General features: G+C 37.6%; 1 protein-coding gene across 1 annotated transcript in view; it reads left to right on the top strand.

Moving 5' to 3' along the window:
- OTOGL (otogelin like) overlaps positions 1 to 26,202 on the top strand; it is a 131,249-nt gene that overhangs the window by 87,418 nt on the left and 17,629 nt on the right. The window contains exons 32-43 of the mRNA XM_084796611.1: positions 1,693 to 1,860; positions 3,660 to 3,938; positions 6,940 to 7,057; positions 9,389 to 9,468; positions 9,801 to 9,830; positions 13,868 to 13,923; positions 17,518 to 17,695; positions 18,446 to 18,588; positions 18,797 to 18,820; positions 18,912 to 19,004; positions 20,853 to 21,042; positions 24,172 to 24,386. Coding sequence (XP_084652737.1) covers positions 1,693 to 1,860; positions 3,660 to 3,938; positions 6,940 to 7,057; positions 9,389 to 9,468; positions 9,801 to 9,830; positions 13,868 to 13,923; positions 17,518 to 17,695; positions 18,446 to 18,588; positions 18,797 to 18,820; positions 18,912 to 19,004; positions 20,853 to 21,042; positions 24,172 to 24,386 — 1,574 coding nt within the window. The remainder of the gene's footprint in view (positions 1 to 1,692; positions 1,861 to 3,659; positions 3,939 to 6,939; positions 7,058 to 9,388; positions 9,469 to 9,800; positions 9,831 to 13,867; positions 13,924 to 17,517; positions 17,696 to 18,445; positions 18,589 to 18,796; positions 18,821 to 18,911; positions 19,005 to 20,852; positions 21,043 to 24,171; positions 24,387 to 26,202) is intronic.

Genomic DNA, 26,202 nt, shown 5'->3' with positions numbered 1-26,202 from the left:
AACAACAACAACAACAACAACAACAACAACATTGGCTTAAGTGATTTTTCTCAACTTCTTTTACTTCAAATAATTTCACCAGATATTATAAGCTATCTTGGTTTTTCCAGGCCCTTGCGGCTGAATTCTCTCTCCCTTGTTATTTACTTCGTGTCAGAAACTATGTCGTAAAGATAGTTACATTATTTAAAGAATATAGGGAATTAAATAATTTTTTTCAGAAGACAAAATTAAAAATAGAATGGAAAGGTTGTGGCTGGGATTGTCTCAGTAACCCTTAGCCTCAGTACTGTGGGTACGTTCCTCATGGTTGTTATGTGTCATTTTCTTAGAGTTTGAAAGGGGTGTTATCATTGTTACCCCATGTGGGCAGAGGCTGCTATGCTGCCCAAAATTATTGAATAATGAAGTCCAGGGTGACTTTATTAGAGAAGTGTTTTACTTTACTTGGTTATATTAAGGACATGAGTAGCATGGGAATTGGTCTGACGTCACACTAATCTCATTATCATAAAATAGTAATTTAAAAACATTAAGGAACATAATATATATATATATATATATATATATATATATATATTAGCTTTGCCTCAGAAATACAATAGCATTATCATTCTTTTTTTTATTAATTTATTCTTGTTACATCTCAATGGTTATCCCACCCCTTGTATCCTCCCATTCTTCCCTCCCTCCCATTTCCCCCTTATTCCCCTCCTCTATGACTGTGACTGAGGGGGATTACCTCCCCCTGTATATGCTCATAGGGTATCAAGTCTCTTCTTGGTAACCTGCACAGTTGAGTGGAGAGTGGGATATGACTTTCTCATGTACTCTGGTGCCTCACATTTGACCATGTCCCCTGGAGGGGGAGACCTGGTGGCACTCAGAGGAAGGACAGCAGGTTACCAAGAAGAGACTTCATATTATATATTTATTTTATGAGATGAGGCTTTTCAGAAAGAGGATTTCATCTCATTTTCTCTTTGTTTTAGACTCACTTTACTGGTGAAAATGAAAAAATGTTGTCTAGTATGTCTTTGAATTTTTTTTCATGCAATGCAATTAGAAGAGTATCATAGCATAATGCTGTTAGTACAGATACATGTCTTTAAATGTTTATTTTATGTATAATCATCATTTAGTGTACCTCTATGTGTGTATGCACATGCATACATGCATACGTAGGTGTGTGTGCATGCTCATGCTGTATGTTATGGCGCGTATGTGGAAGTCAGAAGGTAGCCTTCATGGGTCAGGTTCTCTCCCCCTACCACTGAGACCACTTTTACCTGCTGAACCATCGCAGAGGCTCTGATACCAAGGGCATCATTGGTAAGCTTGGATGTTAGATTAGATGATCCTCGAGACAAATTCCTTCTTAGAGCTGAGAGAATTTGAAGCCCAAAAATTAAGTCATTTCTCCACCCAGTTTTGGTTTATACGTTAAAAAAATACATGAATGCACCCAGGTATATATTTATATACCTAACTATATGTATTCATTTATAATTGCATAGTTCCACTTTTATTTTTAAATGCCTATATTGTATACTAAGTTCTTGTTATTTTGAAAATAGTTGTTAATTTTTCAGCGAATAAAATTTAATAGCCCAATATTTACGGAGAAGTTTTATTTAAAAGAACTTAAAATCCTATGCTAACAAATAATTATTTTACTTGTAACTTTCCCAGGGCTTGGAGAAGGACCATATATGCTGGCAAGTTATGGGCAGAGCGGCCTTGTACTAGGTGCCAATGTAACCAGTAGAAGCATTTTCTCTGTGCCAAGAAATAGTGGTCGTGGCAATTTATTTTTTATTTTTATGATCACTCCAGGCCTTTTCAAAGAGAAGACATCTTGTAAGTATAATTGAAAATGCAAATTTAGTTTTTTACTCACAGTTTTTCATTAACTATTCCCCAAGTACTAATTGGATATTTCATATGCTATGACATTTCTAAAATTCTCCAAAGAATGTAAAATAAAATATTGGCATATAAATTGGCTGTTTTATATGTAAAATAATTTCTTATCTATTGGCATTGCTATGTTATAACTGCAGATGTTTGATAAGTTGTTTTTCTGTTATGAAGTAACTCACAGCTTAAATGTTTATAGCATTACCCACACAACATAAATTGAAAAAAATTTAAAAGACTATTCATTCCTACATTTAAAGGATTTTTTTTCACATTAAACTTGTAGTTTTATTCAGGTTTGATTTTTAATACATGTGTCAGGGAGAGAACCCACAGAGAAGACTAAATACCATAGGGGCAAGGCCTCCCCCACCAGATGCCTGAGGAAGGATCTTTTCCCCGCCCCCATCTCTTCTCACTACTCCTAAAGGGCTTTGGGAAGAGACACAGGAGGGAAGGGGGCTGGTCCCCAGTCTGTATGAGTGGTACCTGGGGAGGAAGGGTGATGGTTGAAGGTCAAAGTGAAAGGGGAGGCTTTGATTGGGTATCGGATAAGTTGAGTGTGAGGAGTACAGATAGACAATCACTGAGACAGTGTTTTGTCCTCAGCGCACCTCTGTTGTCCTGGTCTCAAGTGTCCTTGGTTCCTTGAATCTGCCTTTATTTACTGTATTTATTTATGTACCAGCAAGTTATATGCCAGGCTTGTGTCTGCTGGGCACCTGTTCTTACTGGTGGATGTGCGCCCCCTGGTCAGTGAAACCAGGCTACATTTTCACTGTAGTCTACCTAGGAGCATGCACAGCTTCTTCTACAAGCACAATAATCTCATTAAAAAATGCTTATTTTTTTTCTGAGAAAACTCCCTATTATTTTTTCCTGTAAAGAGAACTCTCTATGTTCTGGAAGTCTAAAATCTTAATTTATATTAGTTAGAACTGATTTTCCTCATATGAAAAATTATTTGATTTTATTTTGTATTAATATTTACAAGTTTTAAGGACAAAATAAATGTCTTTGGTAACATTGCATTTGATAGATTTCTTGATTTTTATAATTTATAGAAGCCACTGTTCCTAAAAGGTACAATAATGTTCCCCCCGCCAAATAGACACAATATTTTAAGGAAATGGGTTATAGCATGAATCTTACAGATATAAGGGACTATTTTAAAGCAAATTAACAAAATACGATCATACTTATCCAATGCTTTGTAAAGCCTGATTACACATCAGTCATTTTGTCATCATTTTAGAAACAGACAATTTTTTCTGTTTTCTAAAACAGAGTAAATAACATTTTCTCAATGTAGCAAAATCACTTAATGGCAATCCTTTCCCCTTAAGATTCCACTGATGTAAAAGTAAAGTTGGTTACACACCAAAATTAGAATGTTTTCTCACTCTTTTTTATCACCTGGTTTTGTGGTTTATAGGTTTTATATGTGAAAATATTATAGGCTATAAATATCTATTATTTTTCCCTTACCAAAGACATAAAAGATAAACTGAAAACTAGAACTTGCCAGAGATTGGTTTTGGGAGGGTTCATTGTTAGTTACTGTACTTAAAAGTATTGCCTTTTCGCTTTGTAATCTCATAATTCATGTCCGGCGTGCCTGAAGGTGGGCGTTGCTTTTGCATGGTGAGGGTTTGACTATTTTCAGCCTGGTAAATGAACACCGTGATGCCCGTGCCTTCCGCCGAGACCCTAAGTCATCGAGGCCCTCTGTTTTACAGCATTGGCTCTTGTGTCCTTGGAATCTGCTGAAAGGCCGAACTTCTTTCTCTACGTGCATGACAACGACACTCTTGGCTTGTTGCTCTGGCAGGCAAACTCTGCATTTCATCAGAGAGCAACGTTTTTCCACCACCAAAGCCTCTGGGTTCCTGGCTACAGTGCATTCGAATTATATAGCAAGAAAGGCTTCTTCATTGTTTTTATGGATTCTAGTGTCAAAGTGTCAAAATACGACGATTCGGAAGAATTCAAGCAGTCCAGCAGCTTCAGCATAGAAGGTGAGGTCCAGAGCGCTCCACAGAGAGAGCACCAATGCTCAGACTGTGCCGGCCCTGTCAGATGCTGACACTGAGTGTCTGATTCCAGGAGTAGAACTATGTGACTCTAACCTTTCCACCCTACAGGCGACTCACCAGCTGAAGGGAGGAAGAATGCTGATTTTATCTACTGTATTAAGTGCACGGATAGAAATGGTTTAGAATAACTTTAATACCTTTATAATTATTTCCCTAAATATTACTAGTAGAACTTATTGGGCTTTTTTATCAGAACCTACTCACTCACATCTCACGAAAATGATATAGTATTTGTACTTACCCTTTTCATATAAAACAACTTCATATTAATCTGATTCTGAAACGTGAAGACAGCATATTCATCTCTGTCTTCTGAATTCAGAGTGTCTGGATTTCTTGACCCCCTGGAAGGTTTCGTTAGTTTAGCAGAAGCCCCATCTGATTTCACACAAAGTGCTTTTGCTGCCTACAGCCAAGCAGATCCAGTCGTCAGGATCCTCTCTTTGTTCAGCTGAGGTCACGCTCTGTTTTCAAAACCTAGCAGTGTGATTTCTGTCTCAAGTCTCCCAAACACTGTTCTGCTCTATTGATCCTCTAAAGGAGATCAATATTGTTAATTGTTTGCCGTTTCTACTTGTGCATGGACTTTTGGAAACCTCTCTTAATGGGTAGATTCCAGAAAATCTCAATTGTACTTTGTTTATTTACAACTCAATTGTTATCCCATCACTTATATCCTCCCATTCCTCCCTCCCTCTCTCTTTCACCCTATTCCCCCCCCCCCCCCAGGTCTAAGATTGAGGGGGACCTCCTCCCCTACTATATGGTCATAGGCAATCAAGTCTTATCTTGGTAGCCTGTTTATTCTTTCTTTGAGCACCATCAGGCCTCCCCACCAAGGGGAGGTGGTCAAATATGGAACACCAGAGTTCATGTCAGATTCAGTCCCCACTCTTCACATAACTGTGGAGAATGTCCTGTCCATTGGGTAGATCAGAGTAGGGGTTCAATGTTTACTACTTGTATTGTCCTTGGTTAGTGCAATAGTTTGAGCAGACCCCACCCTGGGCCCCGATCCACCAGTCAAGATGCTCTTCTTGTAGGTTTCTAGGACCCTCTGGGTCCTTCTATTTCCCCATCTCCTATATTTGTCTTACCTAGAGTCCCAGTAGAATGTCCTCACATCTATCCCTATCTCCTGGTAAGTGAAGACTTTCATGGGACATGCCCCTTGGGCTAGTGCCCAAATATAAGTGAGTAAATACCATGTGAGTCTTTCTGCTTCTGGGTTAACTCACTCAGCATGGTCATTTCTAATTGCACTTCCAAAGCATCCTTATAGCATAAATCCCTGAGTTCAAAGGTTCTAAGTATGGCAGGAGGATTTATATAAGTGGGACTGAGAATGTTCTTACATTGGCAAGGGGGCTCAAAAGAAGGTCATGGGAACCCTAATGCTTTCTGCACTTTTTGATGGTGGGGGTGGGGTGGGGGGGATGTAGTCCAGTGAGAGAGACGGGATCAGGACAAGAAACTTCATCATTTTCCTGTGGGTGTTGGGAATCCACAGAAGCTGAGGATTTCCAGTGAGCTAGTGACCTTACCCCACCTCCCCTGCTCAGGACAGAAGGTCAGGGCAGGTGATGTCTTGCATCTACATACTCCAGCTGCACTTCAGCAGAGGGGGTGGCACTCTGGGTGTCACTGACACCTCTAAGGCAGAGACTTTTCAGAACAGCTAGGCTTAGGGAGGCAGGCCCGGGTTAGTCTCATCAGTTTTCCTTTGTATTTGCATAGCACACCCCTATGGTATTCTGCAGTTATTGTAAGAAGCCTAAACGGGACTCAAAAAGTTGGGGAGAGGCAGGGCTACCTGGAAACACTGCTTCTTCCTCTTGGCTCTTGGGGAAAAGTACCGACATGCCTGTATACCGTTCTGTAGAGGGCTGCGGCTATTTTAATTGATCTTATGTAAAGTTGAACTTAATAAGCCTCCATTTTCCCGTTAACCCAGAAGCTTTCTCTCTCTACTAGAGCCAGATCTAGGAATCCCACTTGAGATCCAGTGAAGGACAGTCGGTGGCATCAACTGAGACACTGGTCACTGGAGGATTCATCCACTGGGAAACTATCGTAGTCTTAAGAACCTGTCCTCTTTTAGGATCCATGAAGCAGGGACTCCACACTCGGCTCTGCACACACAATCTTTCTGAAACAGCCCATTTCCTTGCCACACTCTATAATTAAAGTCTTCATGAGAGAAGATTCCAGATGCACGTTTAAATGCTTTCATGGCCAGATAATCCTGAGCTGTCCCAGAAGGACTTTCTCCATGGCGTGGGAAAGTGAATGTATTGCCACAGGCTGTAGGAGAAATCTCTTTAAACATAGAATGTTCTAGAACTACAGACATGTATCTTTCAATTGCACCAATTTAGTCTTTTGTTTGCAAGCAATACTTACCATGTAGGAGGCAACGTGCTAAATTCTGTCGGGAGGACAATGGTGGAACCTGCTCTAAGAGTTTTGGTTTTGAGATGCATGTTTGGTCTTACTATTTTTTTTTTTTTCATTGCTTGAGGCTGACAAAATGCTTGGATATCATAATGAAGACGTGTTTTGTTTTTAGACGGCAAGTTCTGTTTCCTCAGCAGAGTTGTGCAAGGATAAAATAGAACAAAATTACATCGTAAACAAAGTTCTCAACTACTGTGATGGGAAAATCAGTGAAAATGTCACTAAACATAGGAGAAAGGAGAACACTGAAATGCTTGGAGATTCGATTTGAATTTTGTCATTCAGCGTGAGCCCCAGGTCTTCTGCTTACCAGAGACTTGTAATGTTTTCATCTGACAACCTTGTCTGTTACACGACACCGTGATGAAAGAGGAGCCAACCACCGTGCGGGTTCATACCAGAAGTTATTAGTTCTCAGCATGTCTGTTTCAATGTACGTAATCCCAGATTCCTCTTGTTCTCTCAGAAATCCAGGCAGTGATACCTTACAGGAGGATGTGTGAGTGGAGATATGAACCGTGTGCTACTCCATGCTTTAAAACATGCAGTGACCCAGAAGCCCTAGCCTGTACATTTCTTCCACCGTAAGTAACATTGGCTTAGAAGCCCCCAAATTACAATATCAACAGATTCTAGGAGATTTTTTGTGTCCAGTTGCTAAGGAAAAATTTGTTTCTTTTACATGCTAATCTATGAGTTGATTTAATTTTAATTTGAAATATGTATTGAAGACCTATTGTATGTGAGTAGTTCTGCTTTCTGTTAGATCAGATTATAAAAAGAATAGAAAAGTGCTTGGCCTCACATGGCCTACACATGGGTAGAAGTGAAAATATCCAAAAGTGTTCATATAGGATGTGTTGTTAGATAGTTCTGTGTGTTATAGAAGAAGAAGGAGGAGGAATACGAAGAATAGTAGTAGTAGTAGTAAGAGAGAGAGAGAGAGAGAGAGAGAGAGAGAGAGAGAGAGAGAGAGAGAGAGAGAGAGAAAGAGATAGAATATTATAGGCGTGTTCATGCAAGCAGGACACTTTGGGAGTACAGTTCGGTGCAGTTTAGTTAAGTACAGTTTGTGCAGTTTCATTTGTTGGAGTTCAGAGACAATTTTTCTAATCAGAGCAATTCAGTGAGAAGCAGAGAGAAATCAGATCTAATCAATCGGCGTGGAGAGGAGTTTTGAGCCAGAACAGCTTAGTTAAACCAGACAGCCTGGGCCTAGGGGTAGATAAAACAGAGATAGAAACACTCTGGGCTCAGTCCAAGCTATGTATTAATAAGTCCTGGGAATGGCTCTCATCTTGTTCCATCATCTGAGGAACTAAAAACAACAGTTACAAGGATCATTCCATTTAACCATGATCCACTGTCTTTAGTCAACTCTCCTATAACTTTAAATTCTCTTCTGCTGCCTGATAAAGTTTCAAATAGAATTATATCATTGGTTAAAGTTTTATTATTCAAGTCCATTGTATTAAAAAGCAGCAAATCATGTAGAAACCAACTGTTAATATTGTAAAAGAATCATTTATAAATGTGGTGGCATCTAGGACCTTCCAAACTGTCCCTTGTTAAGCCTGGAAGAGAATATTTGCTTCACAAATACTGCCCTCTGCTGCTGACCCAGCATATCAACTTAGCTCATGTTCATCCTGAACAGCAAGCCTGCATATCTTTGTTCAAATTATTAACAGATGAAGCAATTGGAAGTGTTTTGAAAAAAAAAACCTTAAAAATATTATTACAGCCTGCTGGTGCCTTTGAGACGCAGATAATCAGCTTTTGCATATGTGGGTTGACGTTAGTTCTCTGTGGTACATTTGAATGTAATAATTAGACTCCGATGCACAGGGAAGATTCCATTTCCTTCCAGTAAGGAGACATTGGATACAGAGTTTCAGCTGACTGGCAGGAGAATATAATCTTAAATATACCTTGGCTATCTCTCTGGGGAGTCCCCAAGCCCACGGCATCTTGCACATTTTGATACTCACTTTACTTCTGTACCTCATACAAATAGTGGGGTTTGCTATTCAAGCCGCACATCGTGGGTCTTGAAACTGGGCGTTTTCCATCTCATAACTGCAAACACTTCCACCTCTGTTGCGTCAGTGAATCTGGATACAAATGCTAGCACTCCCAAGACCTTCTGACTCCATTATTATTCCTCTCTGTGTATATGAAGAGAACCTCAGCTATGTACCACTTCAGTTTTTCCCTGTGAGATCTCAAGTTTCTTTCTTTCTTTTTTTTTTTTTTTGGAAGTTTAGGATTGAGTACTAGGCAGGGAAAGCCTCTGCTGGTGCTTTGTTCTACAGACTCTACAGTAAACTATCATAGCAATGTGCTAGGACATCTGGAATATGATGTCGAAGTAGGAGCTGGAGAGATGGCTCCATGGTCAACAGTGCTTGTGGCTCTTACAGAGGAGCCACGTGGTTTCTAGTATTCACAGAAGGTATCTCACAATTACCTGTAATGCTATCTCCGGGACATTTGTCATCCTCTTCTGTCTCTGTGAGCATCTGCATACAACACACACACATACACACATTTAAAAATAAGGAAGTAAAAGTAATAACACACTTGCTGTATCTTAAAAACCTATGTCTTAAAAATGTAGAAGATTGTTCTTCTAGAATATGATTTTAGTGTGCTTCACACATAAGTGTGTTGTTCTTTGAATATTCTATGTTTGAATTCTGCCTCTATCGCCTCCACCAGAGTGATAGTCTTTGTGAACTCCTCGTTTGAAGTTTCATAAATTTTGTTAAGTGTGATGCAGTAGCAGCAAATAGAGTTTTTCCAACTGCCTGATGATGAAGTTTAAGGAATTTCAGGCATACTAAACTTAAGCTACAAATATTTAAATGCCGTCTTTTCTATTTACACTTATTTCATTTATTTTTCCATTTAAGAGTTGAAGGATGCTTGCCCTACTGCCCCAAGCATATGATCCTCGATGAGGTGACCCTTAAATGTGTTTATCCGGAAGACTGTAAGTATGCACCTTGTTTAATTTACTGTTACAAATGAAAAGAATGGATATTTTTCCCATGAGGCAAATTGTTACAAAAAGAAATGTGAGGCAAATAGTAACTCATTTTAATTTCCCTTTCACAGGGCTAAAAAAAAATAGAGAATTAAAAAAAACTTCTCAATTGTTTTCTAAAACACATTTGTCTTGCTTTTCACATCCTTCTCCTGTGTTTTCTTTCCAAAACATTTTCCTTGATGGCAGAGAGATGTATGTAAATTAGATGGGTCTTCTTTTATGTAAATAGAGATTAATTATGTAAATTAACACAGAACATCTCTGTTTCTTTCCAGGCATACCACTGATTTCCACAGAACCACCAGGTAAGCTGCCATACCCAGGGATTTGGATAGTGTTAAAAATTTAAACAATAAATTTACTATATAAGATTTGGTCCATTTATCCCAGCTGCTAGTACATGGACGACCCAAATGACAAAAATTCCAGAAGTGACTTTTCTTTTTTTAAAGGCTGTGTGTGTGTGTGTGTGTGTGTGTGTGTGTGTGTGTGTGTGTGTGTATTCTGTAATTGATTCACTTCTTTATCCATTTCAGCTAGTGTATACTACTAAGGTTTCCTCAAAATTGATGGTAATGGAGTTGGATTTCAGGAGATGTATATAATCCAGGTTACATCTAGAATCTTCACTGATATTCTGTCCAGGATTCTGAGGAAGCATTTGGGGCTCCTTCTCTCACTTACCACCGTCATTATAAAACTTTCTTTAGGAAATGAGTCCATAAATCCACTCACAGAGTCTTGCAAGCTTAATGTACAGTTTTAGATACTTATGTTTGGTAAACCTCAGTTTGAACACTGTCTGGCTCTTTCCTGGCACTTGGTTGGGGTAGAATTTTTTGACAGATCATAGCCTCAATCTTAATATAAACAATTGTCATCAAGGTATTGTCAAAAAACAGCCCTCCATATATGCAGCTTCCAACCAATCATTAGTCAGAAGTATTTGGAAAAATATTCCTGTGGGATAATGACATATAAAATGCTCCTCTTATAATTCCCTAAAATATGTGCTAAATTATTGTTTATATAACTTTTACATTATACAAGGCCCAAGTTATTTAAGAGATGAGATGATTTAACTATATAGAAGGACCCATAGGTTATATGCAATACCACATTATCTGATATTAAGGTTGGAGCATCCACAGATTATGATATGTGTGGTAGGTCTTGAGTTAATCACTCTAGAACACCGAGGGATGACTATATTATAATGCTGGACCATCAGAACAACACACAGAAGGTTATAATAATTATTTTGGAGGTAAAAGCCTCAAGAAGTTATCAGTAGATAGGTGTGTAGGAGAAGCAAAAATATGGTCCAGCTTGAAAGATCAACATGTGCAAAGGTTCGGAGGTAAGAAAGAACATGCAGCATGGAAACTTTTCCACGCAAAAAATTTATTCTGAATATTCAGAACTGAGCCAATGGATTGTATGTAAGAGATGATTGGAGACAAAAGTCCACGCCAGAAAGAATTGGATTTTATTTTCTGTAGGGCATTGTGAAGGATTTTATGTTGTCTGTGATGTTTTCCAGATTAGCGCTTTATTATCATAATCATCAATATTAACATTCCTATGAGCTAACATTTATTGCAAACTTATTATATGACAGCACTGGGGAAAATACTCAGCATACACTTAATGCTTATGGGGACAGAAAATTGACCTGTCATTGCAAATGTATATGCTGGGAAGGACCAGAAATTCTACCTCACTGAATCTATGAATGAATAAGTCCATAAAATAAGGCTGCATGTTCTGTCATGAAGGATTGAGAATCCTAAATATTGGTATTTAACTTCACAAAACAAAAATTCAAATACACATCTCAAATGTCTAAACTACTTAACCACAACAATTCACATGTAGAGCATATGAATTATACTTCATAAATGTCAACAGAAAAAAATAATTTCTAATTTGTGTGTGTATTACTAAGGTGTTCATTAAATAATAATGAGCCCACTAAGACTAAAGAATACTAAGATTAGTATAAAAACATCACATTTCTTTTTCTACACAAGGTATTCAACATCTGAAAAGAATTGAAGAAAATAACTTCATTAACAGTGGCATGAAAAATTAATGAAATATTCCGGGAATGGTGTATGCATTTAATCCTAGCACCCAGGAAGCAGAGGCAAGCAGATCTCTGTAATTTCAAGGCAAGACTGGCCTACATAGTGAGTTCCAGGCCAGCCAGGGCTACATAGTGAGACCCTGTCTAAAACAACATTAATGAACAACATGGGATACTTGAGAAATACATTTAGCAAAATAACCATGGGCTGAAATATGATTACATGGAATCTGCAAAGCATCATTAAGGGAATTAGGTAGAACAAATAATGGGAAGAAATCATGTATTTACAGATTGAATGAGTTTAAATTGTTGGGGTAGCAACACTCTTGAAATTTGGTTATGCAGAAATTGACAAAGTGACCCTAGAACATTTGAAAATACAAGTATTCTGGAATAGCTAAAGCAATCTTGAAAAAGAATCAGAAAATAAAGAGACCCGCATATTTCAAATTTAAATGTCCTGTGATTGTCACAATTCTACAGCCAGACACTGCTGGCCATCCGGTGATGATTCTGAGTAACAATGTGTCTTTGGCAATGAAGATTATACACCCACTCAATCACTAGACTCTTTTGTGGTTTTGTGCTGTGATTGGATGAGAATTTTTTATTATTTTACTTGGGAAATGACATTTATTTTGTATTAAGCCTCATTCTCTGCATGAGGAAACAGACATAAGGTACTATGAACATTGTTCAATAAGTGGGACTTAGAAAAAATATTTTTGAGGGTTTTTTGTTTATTTGATTTTTTTACTTCTACCCATTTGTTCCTTCACCCTTTTTAAAACTTACCCATTTATTTATTTATTTATTTATTTATTTATTTAAACATATACATTTATTTTATTACACATGAATAGGACAAACTACATACAGCAGAGAGAACCATGAGACAATCCCGAGTCATTTATATAAAAAATATTTTAACTGTCCTTCATGTTAGAGATTATAGAATAGAACACATATAAGCATTATCCACAGAGTGAACTAAAATTGTGTAAAAGTGATCTTGTAGATTATGGTAGACTGAAATTGGCTCTTCAGAGCTCTATGTGCCTTCATCCTCTCTGTAAAGTTTCATGGCCAATGGACTTTGCTGATGTGAAGTTGTTGATTGATTGGTGACTGGATCTTGATCTTGGAGTCACGACCTGAATGATCTATGTGGGTTTAACATAGTCATTGGGTCCTTAAAAGAGAAGGGGGAAAAGAGTCAATGATAACATGGAGAAAATGATATAAAAAAAGAGACAGGAGGAGGGGTGGAGACAGAGACAGAGAGACAGACAGAGACAGATTGATTGATTGATTGATTATGTTGCTATTTTAAAAAGGGGCACATGAGCCATTGATTGATTGATTGATTGATTATGTTGCTGTTTTAAAAAGGGGCACATGAACCAAGGAGTCCAGGCAATCCACAGAAGCTGGAAGGGCCAAGGAAGCACTTTCTGTCCTAGGGCTTACAAAAGAAACCTGCACCAATGTGCTGACTGTAGGATTCTGATTTCCAGAGCAACAATATAATAAATTGGTGATATTTTAAGCAACTAAAACTTGTGATAGTTTGAAATAGCCAAGGGAACAATACTGCAGTATTTTAAGATCCTACAAATGACAAACTGCAATTACATCTCAGGAGGATTCCAGCCACTTCCCCAGACTCTTCTGTAGTTCTTCAGAGAGGATATTTAGTCAGTCTTTCAGTGCTGATTAGAATGTTATAAAGTGCCTTGCAGATAAGCCTGTTAATGGTGCTTTCCCTTTCTGTGTGTCAGTCCTTTATCACACCCACACTAGGTTTCCTTGTGGTCCAAAGCTTTGTCTATTCTGCCTGAGAGGAGCCCAAACTGGATGTTTACAAGGGAAAGGGACCATATCCACAGTTTAGTGTTGAAACCAGATGGAGTTTTTTTTTTTTAACACCCGAGGGATGTTTTGTGATTCCCTTGATATCAGACAATTGTGCTACATCATCAAATCAATGAGGCTAACTATAGAAACAAATGCCAGTGTTCAAGAATCAGAAATCCTGACTAGAATCTGCCCTGTTTACCAGATGCCACAGTGGCTTAGTTTCTTATCTGTAAAGTTACAAAGATATTTTATCTACTTTACTTGATACTTGGGGGTGGAGGTGAGTGAAATAACCTGTATAAATTTTCTCAGTATATTTTCAATCACACATAGCATCCTTTCATGGTAGCGTCCATTCCACTAACAGGGACATGTTTTCCTTTCTTGTAGATGAAGACATGGTTACTCCATCAGACACGACACCTACCACAGGTCTGGAATGTGAGGTATGGCTGTGTCTTTTTCAGCTTTTTTTTTCTTATAGCACTTACACCAGTCCACGCATCACCACTATAAGAACAATAGCATCCAGTTATTTGCTAAAAAAAAGAAGCAGAATATACTTTTGTAACTGTGCTTTCAGAGTGTGTGTGTGTGTGTGTGTGTGTGTGTGTGTGTGTGTGTGTGTGTGTGTGTATGTGTGTTTGACTGTGCATGCATGCATGTGTTATGTAAAATCCAGAGGATAACTTTGGTGTCGGTCCTCAAAAATCATTCATCTTGTTTTCTTGACAGAAACTCAGCTCTATTGTTAGAAATATGCTCTTGCTTGCCAGGATATTTAGCACAAATTCTAGGGCTCTGCCTCAGGCTGTATGGTGGAAAAGCAAGCATACTTGCTTGACTGATAAATCTCTATGGTCCACAATTTTGCCTTCTTAACTCAGTTAATACTTACTAATTATTTTCTGATTGCAAAAAGAAAAACAAAGTAATAGTTAAGTAAGAACTTAAGATGTTTTCTTGATAAAGAATTTGTCTTATTCCAGTTGGGTTGCTTTTGTTTCATATTATTTTATTGTTTTTTCATTATATTTTTTCTCATTAATTATTTTATTTATTCATTTAACATCCAGATGGCAGCCCCCTCCCTCCTCTCCTCCAGGTCCCACCCCCCACCCTCTTCCCCATTTCCCTTCTTCTCTTCTCTTCAGAGAAGGGAATCCCTCCATACCAACCTGCCCCAACACATCAAGTCACATAAGGACTAAGTACATCCTCTTTCATTGAGGCCAGACAAGGCAACTTAGCTAGGGACAAGTGATCCAGAGGCAGGCAACAGAGACTATGTCAGAGACATCCCTGCCTCCACTTGTTTGGGGACCCACATGAAGACCCAGTGACCATCAGCTATATATGTGTCAGGAGCCTAGGTCCAGTCCATGTATGCTCTTTGGTTGGTGGTTCAGTCTCTGTGAGTCTGCCTGGGCCTTAGTTAGTTGACCCTGTTGGTCTCCTTGTGGAGTTCTTTTTCCTTTTGGGTTTCTCTACCTTTCCAGCAACTCTTCCATAAGATTCCCGGAACTCTACCTATTGTTTGGCCATGAGTCTCAGCACCTGGTTTGATCTATGGATGGATGGAGCCTCTCAGAGGGCAGTTATGCTAGGCTCCTGCTTGCAAGCATAGCGGAGTATCATTAATAATGTCAGGGATGGGTCTGAAGTTGGGCCAGTCTTAAGTTGGCCATTCTCTCAATCTCTTGCTCCATCTTTATCCCGCCACATCTTGTAAGCAGGTAAATTTGGGTCAAAGGTTTTGTGGGTGAGTTGGTGTCCCCTCCCTACCCTGGAATCCTGCCTGGCTATTGGAGGTGGCCACGTCAGTCTTCACATCCCCCACTGCTAGAAGTCACAGCTAGAGACTCTTCCATGAACCTACCTAGTCACAGATCTCAAGCTTCCCCAATGGATTCCCTTCTGTCACCCAGCCCTCTCACCTCCCATCCCATATATCCTCACACTTGATACTAAGCCTTCCCCAACACTCTTCCACCCAGTTCCTTCTCCATTCACTTCTGATGTCCATTTCCCCCATTTTGAGTGAGATTCAAGCATCCTCCCTTGCCCCTCCCCCCCGCCTTGTTACTGAGCTTCCTTAGGTCTGTGGGTTATAATACGGTTATTCTGTACTATATGCCTATTTTCCACTTATAAGTGAGTACATACCATGTGTGTCTTTCTGGGTCTGGGCTACTTCACTTAGGATGATATTTTCTGGCTGCATCTATTGGCCTGCAAGTTGCAAGATTTCCTTGTAAGGTTCCATTGTATAAATGTACTACATTTTCTTCAGTTGAGGGGCATCTAGGTTGTTTCCAGATTCTGGCTATTATGAATAAAGCTGCTATGAACATAGTTCATCACATGTCCTTGTTGTATGGTGGAGCATCTTTTGGGTATATGCCTGGGAATGCTATAGCTGGGTCTTGAGGTAGAACTATTTCCAAATTTCTGAAAAACCACCAAACTTGATTATCAAAGTGGTTGCACAAGTTTGCACTTCCACCAGCAATGGAGGAGTGTTCCCCTTTCTCCATAGCCTTGACAGCATGTGCTGTTACTTAAGTGTTTGATCTTAGCAATTTGGACAGGTGTAAGATGGAATCTCAGAGTTGTTTTGATTTGCGTTTTTCTGATGACTTAGGACTTTAAACATTTCTTTAAGTGCATCTCAGCCGTTATAGATTTTTCTGTTGAGAATTCTCAGTTTATCTCTGTACCCCATTTTTATTGGATTATTTGATTTTCTAGTGTTTAATTTCTTGAGTTCTTTGTATATTTTGGACATTATCCCTCTGTTGGATGTAGGGTTGATGAAGATCTTTTCTAATTGTAGGCTGCCATTTTGTTCTATTGACAGTTGTTTTTGCCTTACAGAAGCTTTCTAAGTTTCATGAGGTCCCATTTATTAATTGATCTTAGTGCCTGAGCTATTGGTGTTCTGTTCAGGAAGTTGTCTTGTGTACCAATCAGTTGAAGGCTATTTCCCACTTTTTCTTCTGTTAGATTTAGTGTATCTGGTTTTATATTGAAGTCTTTGATTTACTGGGACTTAAGTTTTGGGCAGAGTGACATATATGGATTTATTTGTATTCTTCTGCTTGCAGAGACCCAGTTAGAGCAGCACTATTTATTAAAGATGTTTCCTTTTTTTCCCATTATATGGTTTTGGCTTCTTTGTTAAAGATTGAGTGCCCATAGGTGTGTGGGTTTATTTCTGGGTCTTGGATTCCATTCCATTGATCAACCGGTCTGTTTTTATGTCAATACCATATAGTTAAACAATTTTTTTTATTTATTTACTTATTCATACAGTATTGTTCCTGCGTGCCAGAAAAGGGCACCAGATCTAATTATAGATGGTTGTGAGCCATCATGTGGTTGCTGGGAATAGAACTCAGGACCTTTGGAAAAACAGCCAGAGCTCTTAACCCCTAGGCCATCTCTCAAGCCCCTACCATGTGATTTTTGTTACTATTGCTTTGTTGTACAACTTGAAGTCAGGAATGGTGATAGCATCAGAAGCTCATATATATATATATATATATGATGTATGTGTGTGTGTGTGTGTGTGTGTGTGTGCACCATGATGTATATATGGAAGTTAGAGGACAGCTTATGAGGGTCAATTTTGTCCTCTGAGATTGAACTTGGGCCATCAGGCTTGGTGGCAATGGGCATTTACCTGATGAAATATTTTGCCAGCTGCATATTAATTATTACTTAAATATTCATGTATGATTAAATTGTAAGTTTTATTGAACAAGTCTGCTTATGAAAATGGTCTAGGAAATTTAAGAAAATACTTTTGGTGTCTGATAATATTGTCACAAGTCAATGGTAAAGTAAATCCTAGGTATATATTGATTACTGTAGAGATGGTATGACAAGAAAAGTTGGAGCAAGCTTTTAATTATCTTTCAAAGGCTTTTTAAAATTACATGTATACTTATCAAAACAATGTGAATGCAAAATTTAAAACTGAAATGAAAGCTTAGTTGAATCTGGAAACTTAAGTAATTTTGCTCTTTTATTAACAGCCTCAACAATTTGATCCTGTTTATAACTGTAGCCAATATATCTGCCTTAACATGGAGTGGACCTTTTACAACTGGTCTCTGAATTGCCCAAAGGATGTGGAAATGCCAGACTGTGGGTTCCGGGGATGGCCTGTTCAAGTGAACACCGATATATGCTGTCCTGAGTGGGAATGTCCCTGTTAGTTCACATTTCTTATACGGTGAACAATGTCTAAACCACAGAGGAGGGTTGAGGTTTTGGCTTTTGTTTGTGTGTTTTGTTTGAGCTCATGACACCATGCCAAGCTATTGCTTTTGACCTTTCTTCATCTGGTTTATGATGCCAGTTCTTACTATGTGAGTTTTTGAGTTGCTTTTATCAAACACAAACCTAACTTAAGATGTGTGTGTATATAAATTCGCTTTCCTTCATGATCAAAATGTAACTTAATGAGGAATTTTAGTATGTTTTCCCATTTAGAGTGGAGTGCCTTAAAACAGATCCAGAAAATTGGAGTCATATTGCCAGAGCCCCGTTTGAATAGAATAAATAGATCATGCCTCCCTGCCTGCGGCAGGTGTTAGTATCACATGCAGGGCATGTTACAGCAGAACACTAGATCCCATGTGTAGACAGTCTGGCCCCCAGCATCCCAGCGTAGGTCTGGGTAATTGTGTTTTAAAAAATGAATTTAAGTACATATATATTTGGCCCCAATTAAAAGCATCCACACAAGCACACACATACACGTGCACATGCACATGTACACACACACACACACACACACACACACACACACACACACACACACAGAAGCAAACAAAACAAAACTAACACACAAAAATGCTACATAGGAATTTTGGAAGAAGGTATCTTTTAAAGAAAGGAATTAATTTTAAAAACTCAAATAGCAGTTTACAACCTCCTCTGTACACTGTCTTGCCTCAGGCCGGTGCTCTATGCTGTCGGAACTCAGCATTATAACATTTGATGGGAACAGTGCCGCACTATCCAGCATGGCTTCGTACATCTTAGTGAGAATTCCTGGGGAAATTGTAGTCGTTCACATTGAAAAATGTTCTATGAGTCAGGTAGGTTGTAATCCATCCTGTGGTTATTTCTCCTAAATGTGTACCTCATGTATATTGTAATATCCAGGATTCCTAATATTGATCTCTTAATACTGAAGTCAAGAAATTTTTCATGTAAAAATATTTATAATACAACTCTGATGGTTTTGAAGGAAGATTAATGTATTTACTTTAAACTTGTTTCTTTCTGTGTGCTTTATTCCCACAGAACGGAAATGCCCTTAAAAAACCTGTGAGTACTTGCATATAATTTAGCAAGTTAATTTTCCTTATCACCACAACTATTCAACATCATAACATTTTAATTTGTTTCCAAATGAAAGGCTTCTTTTGGAAGAATCTCAGGACTCTGTTTTAAGAAGCTAAACGTGACAACATCTATACATAAAATACTTATCAACAGAGCAGCAAGAAAGGTAAGAGCACACAGTAAAAATGTTCTCACACAGGATTAGAGGAGGCACTTATGCAAAGCAGTCATTCCTGCAAATAAGGCATTAAACATGTCAGTATATGTTTATTGCTCATATGGATAGATATTCTTTTTATGTAAAGTTGGAAATGTGTTTCTTAGTTTGATATTTTCCCTCCATTTATATGAATGCATTACTAACAGTTATCCTCCAAGAGACTAATGAAGGGCCGTGTTAAACCTGCCAATACTCTCTCAGATGATCTCCGAGTCACGAGGCCTCTTCTTTCAGAGTCAGGCCAATATTTCAAGCCAGAGGAAGGGAGCGGATGTGAAGGGGATGAGCACAGTGTAGGAAACAGCAGGAGCAAAGGACATGCCTGGGAATCGCACCAGGAGAAGGGCAGGCTGAATGCCTTGTCTGGAAGTGCGGACACCACCATATTTTAATGAATAAGTAGTAACTAAACCAGAAAGACAGCACATTTACATTGATTGTAATGACCTAAATGTGAGCAACAAAGTTATAAAAATGCTAGAAAGGAGTTGAATGAAAAACTTCTAATCTTGAGGAATCTGTTTAACATGTGGGGCTGAGTTGTCAGTTGGCTGCATCATTCAGATCTAAATGGATCATTCTAAAGCATAAGAAGAAAATGTACAGAGGTTTTGCTTCACAAGAGTGGCACAGTGTCTTTCTTTTTAGACTTAATTACTCCATCACCACAGTTCCATGATTCTGGAATGTAATTAATATTAAAATGAATGTAAAAAAGATAGCAAAAGGGTTTAAATAAGTAAAACCTAAAATATGCAAGTGTGATAATCTTTAAATGGTGACATTTGCATATTTTAATTTTGATTGAAATTGATAAAGTACATAATAAGTGATATTGTCAGTGCTATTATTTTGAGCGTTTGGATAGAGGGTTTTTTTTTTTTTTGCCTCATTTGAGCATATTGCTGGCCAATTGCTGGTCATTTGTTTAACTAATAACCAATTATTAAAAATTTATTCTTAGAGGTGATACAATTTTTATCTTAATCCCAATTAACCTGCAGTTGTGTGGGTTTTGTATTACATGTCTAGTGGTGGGAATTAGAAGGTACAGGATAAAATTATTACTAATATATCTGAGAAATGCAGAAGGGAAATGACACAGTCACAGACAGGGTCAAACAGGCTTATATGGAGGAGGTGAACACTGAAGTCTTAAAGAGTGAGAAGACAGCAGAGAGTTCAGGAGGCTGCAGGAGTAGGATGCAAAGACGATGAACCAGAAGACTGGTGAGATATAACTACCAAAATTGCTATTACTTAGGCCCATAGTTCTATATCATTGTAATGATCTCAATCACTATTTCTTAAACTATAATCTACTTGGCCTGCCTACGTTAATAGTATCAAGTGGACATGCTGAAGATTACAGCTAGAATCTAAACAAAACCAAAGAAGTAGTCATTGAACTTATGCATCTTTATTAGGTTTGAGAAATGATTCTTCTGAACATTTACTCTTGAATTCTTATTTAGAAGAAAAAGAATCTCTATCTTAAGTTAGTACTAGTAAATAATTGTCTAATCACTATATGTCGAGAGGCTCAGGCAAAAGTAAATATGTGAAACAAATTTACTTTACAAGAAAAATGAAATACAAGAAGATAATACTGAATATATGAAGGGATAGCAAATAGTCAACAAGAGAGATGAGAAGTAACCAGAAGGTGTGGGATGACAGAGAAGTAAAAATTTACATACTAACCCCTTTCACACACAATATATATAAAAGCTTAATTTTAACTTCTATATCTCAAAAAGTAGTCTCCTAAGGGCTATATGTATGTTATTCTAGGTAGACGTGGATTCTATTGTTGTACCATTGCCATTTTCAAGTCAAGAGCTGTTCATAGAAGACTCTGGAACAATGTATGTGGTTACTACTCCTGCTGGGTTAGTCGTAAAGTGGGCTCACCTTACAGGAATCATAGACATTCACTTCGGCCCCCAGTTTAACTTGTCATCTTACACAGAAGGGCTTTGTGGTGAGCACTGATTTTGAAATCTCTCATTTAAAAAAAATGTGTTTTCCTTCTTACAATACATTGCTTTGGACCCCAATAGATCACATTCCAGATTGAGACATATTCATTTTTTAATTTTACATGTGAATATTTTATAAAGCAATGACTTTCAACAAAAACTAATGAAGTAGGAAATAGTATTTCAAGTTAGATATTCTATTTCAATGCATATCTGCTGTGGTTCTTACTATACTATGTATTTGTACTAATTCATCTTTATTGAATATTCATAAGTTGTTAGGTATATTTTAATTCACTTAATTGTAGCCTGCATTAATACATTAGTATGATTACCTTAATTTATGTGATAAAAATAAGATACCCAAAGTTTTTGTGTAGCAAAATACATAAAAGATTTTTATATATTTGTTTCTTTCTTAGGCTTTTATGTCTGAAATCTGGATAAAACATAAGCCATATTAGAAGATTTTGCTTTTCTGAATATTAATGCTAGTTTTATTATGAACTGTAGAGTTTATGTTTACTATAATGCAAAGGCTTAGTATTGTAATATTTAACACACACATACAAAAGTCAAAACATACATATAAGTCAAAGTAGAAATATCTGAAATTACTTTTTTTGTTGTTAATGTATTTATTTTTTCAGTTTTCCATATTCTTTTTTATATATTTTATTAATTTATTCATATTACATCTCAATTGTTATCCCATCCCTTGTATCCTCCCCTTCTTCCCTCCCTCCCATTTTCCCCTTACTCCCCTCCCCTATGACCATGACTAAGGGGGACTTCCTCCTGCTGTATATGATCATTAATATTTTGCTAACTATGATTTATATATTTCTTTGACTAATGAGAATATGTTAAATATAGCACAAACTTTCATGATGACTTAATTTTATCATTATAGAAACAGTTATTATTGAGTATAAATAATAATTCAACAGTTATTGAATAATAAAACCAACTTTGGGAATTTTTTTCCCTAGAATTTACCTCTTCTATGTGGATTCGTTTCTATTTGATTTTCATGACATTTTACTCTTATGAAGCCAGTGATTTGGCTGACTAGATTCTGAGAACATAGTATAGGGAAGGGACTATGGATACCTTTGTGTTAGTCACAGAGCAGTTTTTAACTGCATGACCTCTACAGTGGGGGATATCTAATTAATTAAAGCGATGCCTACATTCATGAGGAATGCTAGTCTGAGTGCCAACGGAAAAGACCAGTGAAAGACAGTGAGGCCCAAACTGAGAGGATACCAGATAGGCGGCCGTTATTGACACCCAATTCTTTATAGTATTGTGAACCCCCTTGCACGGTGGCAGGAATGAAAACATTTTTGAAATGTACTTGAAGCCAAGCACATATTTACAACTATCTCTGACTATAAAAGCTTAGACATAATGAAAGACCAGAGACTGCTTTGGTGTATGAAGCCAGCGACAGCCTTTCTTCATGCTGATAGTCCTGTTGTGGAGTTATAATTTGGAACTTAAAGAAAAAATTTTAATTCACATATTTTATGGCATAAAGTTCTGAGAAGTAAGAAAAAAAAATGACAGGTTAATGTAGGGTGGGATTTGGGTAAGTTTTGATCAGAGCCCTGGGGGCATTTCTCTGTAATATGCGTGGCTGTACACTCCATGGATGAAGAATAAACTAATGTGTCTGGATTTCCTTGAATACTCTCAAGGCTATGACATGGTAACTAGTCAGAATTCATTGAAGAAATATCATCCCTAACCACCAATCCTAGTTCAAATACTGACAGTAATATACTAATATTGAATAAATCTTGGCTCCTCCAGTGATTGCCATCAGCTGCCTGTTTATATCTGGATTATCCATACATATTATGCCAACCTCTAAATGTTGTTTTTATTTCCTCAGATGAGGGGGTGAGATGTGATCTAGTCCCAAGCCTTTATACCTCATTCTGAACTCTCACTGGCTGGTACAGCTCAGGTTTTCTGGCCTAAACTTCTTTCCAAGATGGCTGAATCAAACTGGCTTCTCTGCTTCTGGTTGAATCGATCTGCCTGGCCTCAAAAATAAAAATATTCTGGCAATGTGTTTTAATCTTCTGGCTCCTTCTCATTCTCTGGCTTCTTCTGTCTTCACCTCTGTCTTAACCTGTCTCTGTAAAACAGCCCCAGTAAGACACACACTCTCTCTCTCTCTCTCTCTCTCTCTCTCTCTCTCTCTCTCTCTCTCTCTCTCTTCTCTCTCACTCACTTTCTCTCTCTCTCTCTGCACTGCTCTTAAGTAACCTCTCTTTCCTGGCCTGTTCTCATTGAGAGTGGGGTGTATCCTATCTCTGACTCATTCTGTCAAATCTTTCTTTGATTGTTCACTTTGGTCCTCAATTAGACATCAGTTTCAAACATGGGCACTTCCTTCTATAAACTAACCTTGCCTTCATTGTTTGGGATTCAAGGCATGTACTAAGGTCTTGTCTGTATTCCAGCCAGATTTTACTATAATCCGGAATGTGTCTGTATTCCAGATGGATGTTTGTATTTGTCTTCCTTTGTTTGTTCTATTTAGTGTAGGACCCAAGACCAGGGAAAAGTGCCTCCCATTTTTAGTATGGATTTTTCCACTTCAATAAACCTAGCCCGTGTATTCCCTCAAGACATGCACCATTGTTAGATAATTTTTCAAAGGTGTGTCCATAGGTTGTTTCATAGATAATTCTCCATCCTGTTAAATGAACAGTTAGCATTAAAAATTCACAACCATGACTTATGGAGCAGTAATGAATACTGAAAGGAAAAGTTTACTATGTTTAGATAAAATTTTCCTTGGAGAATGGAAGACTGTATTTCATTCACCAAATATTAGCTTTCCTAGGAAGTATATAATTTCATTTTAGCTTAGGGACTGTAGGAGCAGAATCTTCATATACATGTTTTCCTTTAAAATACATATTTTATTTAAAAACGGACATTTAATTTTAAAGGTTCTATCAATGCCAGAATGAGAGAATACACAGATACATCTGTTTATAGTTCCCTTCAAATCAATTATTCCTTCTTTTAAAACAAAATATTAAGTCATTTGAGTTGAGTTGCCTGTATTTGGTGATAGCGAATTTTTCTTCTATGTAAAATCTTTCAAGGAATTTGCAATGACGATCCAGATGATGATCTCAAGATGCAGAATGGCACCATTATTACCAACATGGAAGACATAGAATTATTTATCGGAAGCTGGGAAATTGAGAAGTCACTGGAAGTAACCATGAGAAGACCTGTGAGGAATTGTACTGAGCATGATTGCAGCCACTGCATCGAGTTACTGAACAGAGACACGTTCATTCTGTGCCATAACAAAGTACGTAAAAGGTAGCCAGAAACAAGAGCAATTGCAATAGGGGTTCTGAGAGAAAAAGAATCAATAAACTCCCATTTGTGCCATCCTGTTATACTCACAATAACTGCTCTCCCATTCTTCTGTCAGTATGTTTGAAGTTCAGTGGTTCTTATACTGTATAAACTTAATAGAGATAGGAAGGATAATTATGTGTTGTTGTTGTTGTTGTTGTAATTTTTGTTAGAATTATATAACTTTTAATGAAATAGAATTTTCCCCTATGAACAAATGCCTTTATCAGAGAGAGATCAATGGTGCTTGATAACGATGTGTAGAAGTTAAGACAGTGAAAGTTTAATCAATTCCTATGATGCTACCCTCTGGTGTGCATATACCTGTAACACAGCCATCATTTAGTCAATTTAATTGATCTTTGTATTCCCTTGTTTTCTTAGTTTAATTGACTTTTCCCCCCACTCTCTTGTTTTCTCAGTTTAAGTGATTAGTAAATATTTTAAGAGATCTGTGTCAATAAAAAAAAGATTTCTTGTTAAATAAAAAGGATGAAGCAGTCCAGAATTTTATAGGTCATTTAGCTTATTTAGTGACTCTAGTGTATAATGGGTACTTTGCCAGAATCCAGAGATCAACAAACAGGGGCCTCCTTATTTATGTCTTCAAGAAATCTAAAAGGAGGGGAAATCTGTGAACAGACATTTATAATACAAGACATAGAGTGAAAGCGTGAGGGAAAAAGGAACAGGAAGATGGGATAACAATTTAGTTGTAATCTGAATAAATTAATTAAATATAAAAAAAGAAAGTAAAAAAAAAAAAAAGACATGGAGATACATACGAAGCCAGCTTTGGAAAAGCTTTGGGAAATTTACATATCTGTGTTGTCTAGAAACCAGAAAATAAGGGGGGAGAGAGAAAGATCTAGATACAGAATGTAATGTGTATAATAGAATATTTGTTTTTTTCCTTTTTTTTTATCAATTTATTCAGATTACATCTAAATTGCTATCCCAGGAATGCATCCTTTCATTCCTCCCTCCCTCCCGCTTTCACCCTATTCCCCTCCCCTAGGTCTATGCTGAGGGGGACCTCCTCCCCCACTATATGGTCATAGGCTATCAAGTCTCATCTTGGTAGCCTGCTTATTCTTTATTTGAGTGCCTGCTTATTCTTTTACAAAAGCCCATGAGAGGAGAATGCTGGGGTAGTTTGATGTATTGCATACAGGTGAAGGAAGGTGTAGGAAGACAAGTGAGGAAGTTGTAGTTAGGAGGAAGGTCGCTGTGGATGACTGGACAGAGAAGAGTAGATTCTTTGTTCGTCTGGACCATGAGGAGCACCCTGAGACATTCACAAAGGGCTCAAAGTGATGGGGAAAAAATAGTCATTCTAAAGGTCAATTTCCTTTGAAATTTAGATGAAAGTAAACTATAAATGCTTAAATATTTTAAATGCATGCACATAAAAATAAGACACACAAGCACTCTGTTATTATTCAAATAAAACTTAAAGCATCATCGATTCGTTTTCTTTTTAAAAGTTTATTTTGTTGTAGCAAAAAAAGTACCTTTTGAAAAATTGAATTTAAGAGGAACTTTAATGACATTAATTTACTACTCTGATTATTTGAACTTTTATGAAGGAGGGTTTCCCTATGTGGCCCTGGTTACCCTGACTTGCTGTGTAGACAAGGCTGTCCTCAAACTTGCGCCAATCTTCCTGCCTCTGCACCCCATGTCCTGGCACCAAAAGCACGCTCTACCTGGTTTTTCAAATGGTTTGAGAGTGAGCTCAGTGCTTTTGAGAAATTTAAAATGAC

Source organism: Acomys minous (genome assembly GCF_964271855.1).
Source record: "Acomys minous genome assembly, chromosome: 9".
In the NCBI taxonomy this organism is placed as follows: Eukaryota; Metazoa; Chordata; class Mammalia; order Rodentia; family Muridae; genus Acomys; species Acomys minous.
Note: the sequence above shows the minus strand (reverse complement) of the source record. Positions and strands in the feature narration are given on the sequence as shown.